The sequence below is a fragment of the Trichechus manatus genome, unplaced genomic scaffold (assembly GCF_000243295.1).
Source record: "Trichechus manatus latirostris isolate Lorelei unplaced genomic scaffold, TriManLat1.0 scaffold00132, whole genome shotgun sequence".
Taxonomy (NCBI): Eukaryota; Metazoa; Chordata; class Mammalia; order Sirenia; family Trichechidae; genus Trichechus; species Trichechus manatus.
Window position 1 is genome coordinate 1,105,411 of NW_004444068.1, and position 11,171 is coordinate 1,116,581.

Sequence of the window (11,171 nt, forward strand, 5' to 3'; positions counted from 1 at the left end):
GCCAAAAAGCAGCCACTATAGAAGAGACACAAAGGAACCAAGTGGACAGGATGATTCTGCCAGCCTCAGCCTTGGCCACCCCAGTGCTCATTCATTTGTTTATTTGAGGTGATTAAAGGTAGAAATGTAGAAATTAATTCTGAACACTAAGATAAGACTATTTTCAAACGTATTAATTAAACATGTAAAAATATTTTTAAAATCCATTGAACACATACTATATGGCAAGCACTGGGCAGACCAAGGTGTTGGAGAACATAGACTTTGCCCCCACATTTACCATGGCCATTGACAGTACCTCCCTTGCCCATTCCATTCACGACCACAGGGTTACACCCCCTTCCTTTGACTCACAGCTACAGAGATACAGAACAGCCAAAACTGAATCATATGCTTCCCAAAGAGTCTTATAAATTCTCCCTACCACCTCATGCTAGCTCCTCATACAACAGTTTTTAACCCAATTAGCTATTTTTGATGTAGGATAAGCATAGATTTTCCACCCACTAAATAGCATGAGTCCTGAAACTACACCAAATGCCTGAAGTGTCATTCTCTCACCTCAGTATTGTTTTTCCACCATTATTTGAACAATGATGGAGATACTAGTTTCTCCAGAAAACATTGCTCTGAAAAGATAGGTAGACGGATGGATGGATGGATGGATGGATAGATGATAAATAGATAGATAGATACATGATAGAGAGATAGATGGAGATAGAGAGTTAGAGAGATGATAGCTAGAGAGATGATAGAGAGAGAGGTAGCATTTGAATATCACATAAAAGTTTACAAACGACTTCTACATATATTATTTCAGTTAATATTTACAACAATACTTGAGGGTCAGAGGGGTAAATAACTAGACCACAAGTCATATAATCTGTAAAGTGGAAGAGCTGGCATTTATGTCCAAGTATTCTGAGTCAAAATCTCAGAACCCATTGAGATGGGGACTCACACTCACAAAATGCTGTAAATTTAGCCTTTAAGTTTTCGAATAACATTACACACAGAGTCAGACATACATCATCGGAATTAAAAGAAGAAAATGTTCACTATGCAACTCTAAATTTGTGCTTTCTTTTTGTAACATTATTTTGGCATTTCGCATGTGTATTTTTTAGTACACTGAGAACCTCAAACAATGAAAATTGCTCAAGCCTCTTTCAAACTCTGAGAGCCTCGACAAACTTCTTCCTTTTTTTTTTTTACATGACATCTCTACAAATGTTGCTTACCTGCTGTCACTGTTCTATCTGGAAATGAAATTGGCTGGATTTTCTTTGATTTACACTCCCGTTGTACATAGACCTTGTCCACCTGACCTCCCTAGAAAAGCCTTTTGCATTGACCTATGCAGACCATAAGCCCTTACACATTTACGCGTCCTCACATGCCTCGCCTGAGATGACGTCTGTGTGCTTTATTCTGCAGAACCCAGCTGGTCACAATGCATACTTCTGCCCCTGTCATTCTTTTCCCCTAGGGATGATGATGATGGTGGATTCAAATAGCAAAGGGAGCCTTTGGATTATTTAAAATCATTATATCTCTAGGCCTCAGTTCCTTCGTCCATAAAATGAAGGAAATAACAATCAGTAATGAAAATGAATGGAAGATCATCAAGAGCCTTTCAGATTTGTAGATATAATTACAAGATGTTACAGCAAATGCCAGACTCTGAACTTTAATATCTTCCCTGGTACTGCACCGGGCACAAGAGCTGCCTGTCTGAAAGGAGGAGTCAATTTTTTCTCCTGCAGTTGCAATTACCGACTCTGTCAAGCATCTTTTCGTTCGCTCTCCTTGCATCAGAGCTAGCTGTGTTCGTGAGCATCCCGTTTGCTACTTCTGTGGTGAGGAGCGATCTGTTGCCAGAGTGAAGCAGATTCCCAGCCCCTCTGGGCTCATCCTCGCCCTGTGCCCACGCACTCAGCACCATGGGGATGTCACAGTGCTGTTGTCCAGCGACAGACAGGTCCCAGTGGGGCCATTGCCAAGGTCTTCTCCCATCCTGAGGGCTTGGTGGGAGACTGCAGATCTCCATAAGCCAGCTGGTGTTAACTGCTTTCCATTCTTTCCCTTTCACTATTTGTTATAGCTTTTCAGAAAGTTGATGAGGTGAAATATTCTCCAGCAGAGGAAATAATATAAAGCTTAAAAGTCGTTTCTGATGGAATGCTGAAATACTTCCACTGCTTTTCTTTGAGCAAAAAATAAAAAATAAGGCAACCCGAGGCAGCCACCGGGGATTTCATTACTGATAGATTGGAGGGGAACATAATGGCTTTAGATGAACAGGTTTTTCTTTTAACTTGTTAGAGCACTTTGGGATGAAAAGATGAGAAAGACAGGTGCTAGACAATGGGAAAAAAACCTGGCACCAGCCTATTTACATAATTTCGTATAGCGATGCATTGATGTATGAAGTATAAAGCAACTGTGTTGAACAGTGAAAATAAAGTATTTTGGAAAACAATCTATGTGCACTACCCCGCTCTAAAATAACTGAACATTGTATGAAATACCTCTTGCATCTTGGCAAAATTACTGGTGGCTTAATCGATGTGTGCCATTTTAAGAGAACATAATATTTTATGCTATTGTTTAAGGTAAGTCTTAAGAATGCTTTTTCTAAACAGAGGAGACATTGAGTGGGGGATGGGACGGGCAGAGGAGCGTGCACACCTCCTGCTGATGTTTCCCGGACCCTTCCCCTTTCATGATTAAAGACCATCAGGAGGGCTGCAGAGGTGTGTGGAGCAAAGATTTTGAACAGCAATTTTGGCATGCTGAATTGCTACCTAAATGAAGGAGAAAGGGATTTAAAGGGGAAGGCAAAGGTTTGTGCTGTGTGAGAAACTAACCAGGTTAAATCCTAACTACCTTCTGGCAAGTATTCCTTAACAGGCCTCGCAGATACCTGAAACCCATTTTAACCCATTCTGGGCCTCCACTGACCACCACGTTACCAGAATGGTGCAGTCCAATTTCCAGGCTGCTCACCAGTCCGCAGGCCTACGGGGTGAGTAGACGTCCCACGTGGGACAGGCTCGGTGAACATTGATAAGCTCAGGAACCTCAGGCTGTTATTTCCCAGCTGGAAGAGGAAGCATTTTTAAAATTGGCTGTTCCAAGAAGCTTTTTGTCTTCTCTTTTCAGTTGTTGCTGATGTTGGCTTATTCTTCTTTTACAAATGCAATTTTTTATCGTTACCAGTATTTTTTAACCATGAAGTGAACCTAGAAAATGTAAAAGAAGTAAAGTGGCCTCCCCGCAAACTGCTGTGTGTTGAGGTTTTGAATATTAGGCCTGTGCTTTATAGCTCAAGGGAGTGGAATAAAAAGTGCAGAGAAGCAACTAGAATCATTACCAGCAAATCAGAGTGTCAGGGAATCGAAGAAGAGCAGAATCTTCCAGTATGAAGTGCCTTTAGAGGTTGTCCAGCTGGCCACCACCTTGCATAAATGTAGAAAAATGAATCTCAGATGGGTTCAGGGCGCAACAGCCTAAGGCAGTGATTCTCAAAGCGGGTCCCCGGACAAGCAGCCTCAGCATCTCTTGGAAACTTGCTAGAAAGGCAAATTCTCAGGCCCTGCCTCAGAAACTCTGGGCAATCTGTTTTCTAACAAACCCTTTAGGTGACTCAAAAAGGAGCCCTGGTGGTGCAATGGTTAAGCACTCGACTGCTAACCAAAATGTTGGCAGCTGGAACTCACCAGCTGCTCTTCAGGACAAAACACCTGGGATCTGCTCCTGTAAAGGTGACAGCCTAGGAAACCCTATGGGGCAGTTCTACTGTGTCACATGGAGTCGCTACGAGTTGCAATCAACTCGACAGCACCCAACAACTGCTAAATGACTGTGATACAGGCTAACGCTGGAAACCCCTGGCCTAAGATCATTTAACCAGGGCTCATTCTACAAATAATTGCCTGTGGCTTTCCCAAAGCCAATGGAAGAAGAATTGAGACCTTAATTCTTTGCTTCAAGGGACCTTTTGTCTGAGGAAAACTGGATTGGCCAGATTCAGTTCGTTTCAGCCGTTATCCACTTTGATTTCCAACCATCTTTAGCCTTGTGACACCCATCCCAAGAAACATATTGAGAGTTTTGTGATGATATGCAGGGCTCTTACACAACCAGCACTGAGAATCACTGGCTACTCTGAGGTCACAGAACTCTGCTAACTCCTCTCAACTCCTCAGCCAGTGGAGGAAATAGTCATTGAACTCCATTTTAACTGTTAACCAAAGGAGGGAGTCCCCCAGGCAGTGCAAATGGTTAACACACTCTCGGTTGCTAACCAAAAGGTTGGAGGCTGGAGTCCAACCACCCAGAGGCACCTCAGAAGAAAGGTCTGACAATCTACTTCCAAAACAACCATATGGAGCACAGTTCTACTCTGACACATATAGGGTCTTCCTGAGTCCAATGGAGTGGGGGCAACTGGTTTTTTTTTTTTTAAACCCAAGAAGGCACTTAATTAGCACATGGTCTCTAATGACTCTTACTATAGGCTTAGGGGTCTCTTGTGTTGTTATTGTTGTCGATAGACACCTTCAAGTCGATTTTGACTCATAGTGATGCCATGTGATAGAGTAGAACTGCCCCATAGGGTTTTCTAGGCTGTAATCTTTGTAAGAACAGATCGCCAGGTCTTTCTCCAGTGGAGCTACTGAGTGGGTTTGAACATCCAGCCTTTCGGGTAGCAGCGGAGTGCTTAATTAAGATCCCTTAGGACTGTGTTATGTGTCACATCCTTAATGTTGACTTAGTGACATGCTACCCTCTGCTCACAGGTTGGAAAAGATGGTTTCTGCCCTAGATGGAAACGAGCCCCCACACAAGACGAGGGTAGTTAAGAAAAGGAAAACACACACCCTGTTTTCTTGCACTCCAGGGGACTGCTGTTGTCTTCTGTCTTCATCATGAAGTGACCTCTCTCTCTCTCCATAATCCAGGAACATCTAAAAGAGGACGATGTGGAATGCATTGTCAATCAGGACGAACTAGCCATGAATTACCAGGAGCAAGTCTCCTCACCCTGCAGTACTCCCGCAAGGCTGGGGCTGGACTCCAACGCTTCACCCCAGACTCCGAGCAAGGAAAACATTTACGAGGGGGACCTCGGCCTGGGAGGCTACGAACTCAAACTTGAGCAAACTCCGGGTCAATCCCAGCTGAATTAATTGGCCTGAGCAGTGCGAATGTAATCACAAGTAACGCAAGGCTCACCGAAGGAGGAACCCAAGCCAAGCTGATGAGGCAATGGAGGGGAGAGGCTGGAAAAGGTCTGAAGAGCATAGACTGGAAAGAATCAAAACCTTGTCACATGTAAATCCTCTGGTGCCTGGAGAAATGGGAGTTTACGGTCATCCCTCTATATTATGCAACTTTTGACAGCAGCCATTTTTATTAATGAATTGGGTAGGACAGAGAGGGGACAGGGTCTGGAGTCTAGCTGGTATAAGAACAAAACTGATACTTTTGTGCCTGCAGGCTGTTCCTTCTCTGTGCCCATCTACCCACGCCCTTCAGTTAGATTATGAATTTTAATCCCTTCATTAACCAAAACAAAACCCATTGCCCTCAAGTCAATTCCGACTAATTTTGACCCTATAGGACAGAGTAGAACTGCCCCGTAGGGTTTCCAAGGCTGTAATCTTTATGGAAGCAGACTGCCACATCTTTCTCCCTCAGAGTGGCTGGTGGATCCGAACCCCTGACCTGAGCACTTAACCACTGTGCCACCAGGGCTCCTTAGTCCCTTCATTAAGGAGGGTTTAAAAATAAGAAAAAGAGCCTCTGAGTAAAATGTTGCTCCTAAGGGAATGTCTGGTATTTTTAAGTGATAAATTTTATGTTTTTAAGGCCTAGACCCCCCCATCACCACTTGTTCTAAATGACCCCAGGATTATTTGCAGAGTCAGATAAAGGCTCGATACCCACTGTTGATGTCTAACAAGACCCCTGCGGCGTCAGGGTTGGCATCCCTTACAAGCCGCTGCTCCCATTTTGGAAGGAGTTGGTGTGCTCTGTGTTACACGCAGGGCCACTTTCCCCCTGGTAGGACCCCTTCTGGGGAAAGCAGCTTTCTTTTCCCCCATACCATATTGTACATGAAGAGTGATCCTCCCTGTCCTTGCTTGCATCTGAGTCCCTTCTAGGCTTGGGGGTGGGTCCCCTCTGGGTCGTGGATCATGAGGTTCTGCAGCACAGGCTGCTCTCCCCGTGGCTGAAGACTGTACTCAGAGCCCCGACCAGCCACCTGCCCGGTGGCTCCAGCGCTCACAGCTGGTAAGCACGCAGGGGCAGGGGAGAGCCACAGAGCCCATGATGAGGAGGCCACGCTGAGGGGTCAGGGGTGGATGCCAGGACCCCCTTACAAGGCGTGGCTCACAGCCGGCACTTGAGAGACCAATACAACGGCTTTCCATTCAGCTGCATGACCTGCGCCTTTTAAGCCATAAAGATACCTCAAGCCTGGCTTCTCTTGAAATACAGATATTATAATATTAGACTCGAAAAAGTGGGCTCCAGTCTTAGGTGCCCGGGCTATGATGAGTCTGCTTTTGAGGGAGGTAGGGAATGATGTCTTTCTCAGCCCAAAGCTTTGCTGACCACTTGCTAAGCCTTAAACAGTAACCACGGTGGTGCCAGGCATCGATCTTGCTTTCCAAACCGAGGACTCCAGGGACACAAAGTGTTTTGTACTCAGCTATGTATAATCTGGTCATTCCAGGTAATTAATGGTGTTGAAGCATGAAGTTTTCTAATTTGACTTAATCCTAATAAAATTTTGTTATAAAGTACGATTGTGTTGGGCAATGCTCTATCTAAAGACGTTTTCTCTGTTATTGCTAGTCGGCAGTTCTAAGACCTTATACTCAAAGTGCTGAGTGAAGCAGGCACTGAAGTGAACGTAAGAAGATGCAAGGGTCCTGTGGCCCAGAAACATCCATAGGGCTGGCAGGCCAAGTCATTAAAGGGACGAAGAGAGCGGCATTGTGCTGGGAGGATGCCCCAGAGAAGGAACACCCGAGTCAAGCAGAATGGAACAGCCTCCTCCTTTCACACTGCAGGTGACCAGAAGTCATGGAAGAGCTTCAAATCTAGGGGGAAGAGATACATCGGGAAAAAGAAAGAAAGGCAGAAAATAAGGGCTCATGTTATTTCTGCCCCTATGGTGTGAAAGGAAAAGATGAGAATTTGGTGTTTTCTTTCCTTCCTTCTATATGGAGAAAGACACATGGGGGAAGACACAAAATCCCCCAACCCCTTCCAAAGGCAAGCATCGAGGGGGCCAGGAGTGGAGAGAAGGGAGAGAAATACGACATACTAGATGGAAATGAGATGGCGTGGGAGGGAAGGACGCACAATCTAAAACCAGCATCCACTCACTAAGAGAGGATTGCAAAAATAGCCTCTTGTCCCACTGGCAAAGCCCTCCCACTGCTTCGAGAAAAAAAAAAAAAAATCTCTTTCCAGGTAAACATCATGAACCATCACTACCAAAACAATGGGTGGGGGGAGGTTTTTAAGCTGGCATGGGCCACTTGACCCAGCTGACACCAGGCAAGTGGGCTATTGTGAGACTGAAGAAACTGCCCGGCCCAATCTGTAAGAATGTTCCAGTTACGAGATGTGATTGCCAGCCTTCTTGCCTCTGAATCAGCCCCTGACCCAGACAGAGGCTACTGTCCCAGTTAACAATTCATAAAGCCAAATTCTCTTTATGCTCCTGTTGCGAGGGATAATAATTTATTATCTTAAGAAATGCCCTGTGCTTTGATTAGCAGCATCAGGACCGTGAAATTCAAACCTATTATTTACTGCCAGTTTCTAATGAATAATAAAGGCAAAAGAGCTTTTTTTCAAACTACTAACGCTTCCACTCATTATTAGAGCTTTAAACAGGACTCTAATTAATTAATTGACTTATGATTCATCCTTGAACTTCTTGCCATGTGTACATCACACACGCACACACATACACACACTCACATACATATGCACACACACAGTTCCGCTCGCTACCAGAGTCCTAGCTAGAGCCTCTATATCGTGTCCCTGCTGCTCAGGCATGTCTGAGCAAGTCTGAAGACTGGTGGCCAGTACCATCAGGGTCTTCATTCATGAGATTTCTAGAAACTTCTTGGAAGGCGATGTAACAAAGTAAATCAAAACTGAACATTTCAGAGTCCCACGCGCCCGCCGCCCGCCGCCGCCCGCAGCTCCATGCGCCATGCGCCATGCTCCATGCCCGCCGCTGAGGCCGGCCCGCCCACGCGTCCCGTCCAGGATGGGGCACCGGGACGCCTGGGCCGCCATTCGGCGCTACCTCCGCTACAGCTGCCGCGCTAGAATGGAGGAACCCAGCGGCAGTGGCGGCAGCGGTCACAGCGGCGACTGCGCTGGGGACGGTGCCCACCTGCAGCCCCCGGCTTCACAGCACCCAGCTCCAGCCCCGGCCTGTGCGCGGCCGCCCGGGAGTTGGAGCGCCAGCTGCGCCTCCGCCTCTGCGTCCTCAACGAGATCTTGGGCACCGGGAAGGACTACGTGGGCACCTTGCGCTTCTTGCAGTCGGCCTTCCTGCATTGCATCCGGCAGAATGTGGCAGACTCGGAGGAGAAGGGCATCACGGAGGAGAACGGCAAGATCCTGTTCTCTAACTTCGAAGACATCCTGGAAGTTCATAAGGATTTCTTGGCCGCTTTGGAATATTGTTTACATCCGGAACCTCAGTCTCAGGATGAATTGGGCATGTTTTCTTAAAATTCAAGGACAAGTTCTGCGTGTACGAGGAATACTGCAGCAACCACAAGAAGGCCCTGCGGCTGCTGGTGGAGCTGAACAAGATCTCCACTGTGCGCGCCTTCCTCTTGAGCTGCATGCTTCTGGGAGGCCACAAGACCACAGACATGGCTTTGGAAGGCTACTTGCTGCGTCCAATTCAGAGGATCTGCAAGTACCCCCTGCTCCTCAAGAAGCTGGCCAAGAGGACCCCCGGCAAGCACCCAGACCACCCTGCAATCCAGAGCGCTCTGCAGGCCATGAAGACAGTCTGCTCCAACATCAAGGAGACCAAATGGCAGATGGAGAAGTTGGAGGCCCTGGAGCAGCTTCAGTCCCACATCAAAGGCTGGGAGGGCTCCAACCTCACGGACATCTGCACCCAGCTCCTCCTCCAACGAACTTTGTTAAAAATCTCCACAGGCAACTTCCAGGAGACAGCCTTTTTCCTCTTCGACAATCTCCTTGTCTACTGCAAGCAGAAATCCAGGGTCACCAGGAGCAAGAAATCAACCAAGAGGACCAAATCCATCAATGGCTCCCTCTACATTTTCAGGGGGCGAATCAACTCGGAAGTCATGGCGGTGGAGAACGTGGAAGATGGGACAATGGATTACCACGGCCATGGCTACACCGTCACCAGTGGCTGGAAGATCCACAACACGGCCAAGAACAAGTGGTTTGCCTGCATGGCCAAGACGGCCGAGGAGAAGCAGAAGTGGCTGACACCATCATCCATGAGCAGGAGTGGCACGACAGCCTGAAGCTAGGCGTAGAGTGGGACACCCATGTCATGATTTTGGAGAAGGGGGAGAAGCTTTACCACATGATGATCTGCAAGAAGGTGAACCTGATCAAGGACCTCCAGAGAAAGCTGAGCACATTCCCCAAGTGCTTCTTCAGCAATGAGTTTGTTGCCTGGCTCCTGGAAATTGGTGAGATCAGCAAGACAGAAGAAGGGCTCAACTTGGGCCAGGCCTTCCTAGAGAACGGGATTATCCATCACGTCTCTGACAAGCATCAGTTTAAGAATGAGCAGGTGATGTACCGCTTCCGCTATGATGACAGCACCTACAAGGCCCGGAGTGAGCTGGAGGACATCATATCCAAGGGTGTGAGGCTCTACTGCCGTCTTCACAGCCTCTACACCCCGTGATCAAGGACCAAGATTACCACCTGAAGACCTACAAGTCGGTGCTTCCTGGGTACAAGCTGGTGGACTGTCTTCTGGCACAGGGAGACTGCCAGACACAGGAGGAGGTGGTGGCGCTTGGCATGGGACTGTGTAACAGCGGCTTCATGCACCACGTGCTGGAGAAGAGCGAGTTCAAGGATGAGTCCCAGTACTTCCACTTTCATGCCGACGAGGAGATGGAGGGAACCAGCAACAAGAACAAACAGCTTCTCAATTACTTCAAGATGGTGGAGAACATCCTGGCCAAGCGCCTGCTGATCTTGCCCCAGACGGAGGACTACGGCTTCGAGATCGAGGAGAAGAACAAGGCTGTGGTGGTGAAGTTGGTCCAGAGGGGCTCACTGGCCGAGATGGCAGGCCTGCAGGTGGGGAGGAAGATCTACTCCATCAATGAGGACCTGGTATTCCTGCAGCCCATCTCGGAGGTGGAGTCCATCCTCAACCAGTCCTTCTACTCCCAGTGCCCACTGCGCCTCCTGGTGGCCACCAAGGCCAAAAAGGTCATCAAAGCCCCTGACCAGCCAGAGGCACTGTGCTTCCAGTTCCTCGGGGCCACCCCACCATACATCTGTGCTGTGGGCAGAGGTTCAGAGGCTGTGGCCACAGGGCTCTTTGCTGGCCAGTGCATCCTGAAGTTCAACGGCAACAACATGACGAGCGAAGGTGCCCCAGACTTCCTGGAGCACTTCCAGGCATTCCGGAGTCAGCGAGAAGAGGCCCTGGGCCTATATCAGTGGATCGACCACACCCATGAGGATACCCAGCAGGCACGAGCCAGGCAGGAGGCCCCCGGTGAAGACCCCAGTGGTGAGGGGGCCAGGGAGGAAGATGAGCCTGACTCAGCCTTCCCTCTGCAGTCCCTGGGTCCCCAGCTGACCCTCCACAAGGACAGCCCCATGGTCAGCCTGACAGTGGACAACGTGCAGCTGGAGCACAGTGTGATCTATGAGCATGTGAGCACAGCAACCGTCAAGTACCACATGCTGGAGAAGATTATGGAGCCCCACGGCTGCTTCAGCCTCACCGCCAAGATCTTCGAGGCCTTTGCTGCTGACGACAGTGTCTTTGTGTAGAACTGTGGGTGGCTCATGGCCCTGAGCAGTGTCATCATGACCATGCCCCACTATGAGTTCTGCAACATATGCGACACCAAGCTGGAGAGCATCACCCAGAGGAT

At 48.1% G+C, this 11,171-nt stretch overlaps 1 protein-coding gene and 1 pseudogene across 1 annotated transcript in view; both read left to right on the top strand.

Moving 5' to 3' along the window:
- SLC9A9 (solute carrier family 9 member A9) overlaps positions 1-5,672 on the top strand; it is a 670,517-nt gene extending 664,845 nt beyond the window's left edge. Inside the window, exons 15-16 of the mRNA XM_023739363.1 lie at positions 2,923-3,028; positions 4,968-5,672. Coding sequence (XP_023595131.1) covers positions 2,923-3,028; positions 4,968-5,195 — 334 coding nt within the window. The 3' untranslated portion in view covers positions 5,196-5,672. The remainder of the gene's footprint in view (positions 1-2,922; positions 3,029-4,967) is intronic.
- Positions 5,673-8,371: 2,699 nt separating this feature from the next.
- LOC101348292 (phosphatidylinositol 3,4,5-trisphosphate-dependent Rac exchanger 1 protein pseudogene) overlaps positions 8,372-11,171 on the top strand; it is a 5,009-nt pseudogene continuing 2,209 nt past the window's right edge.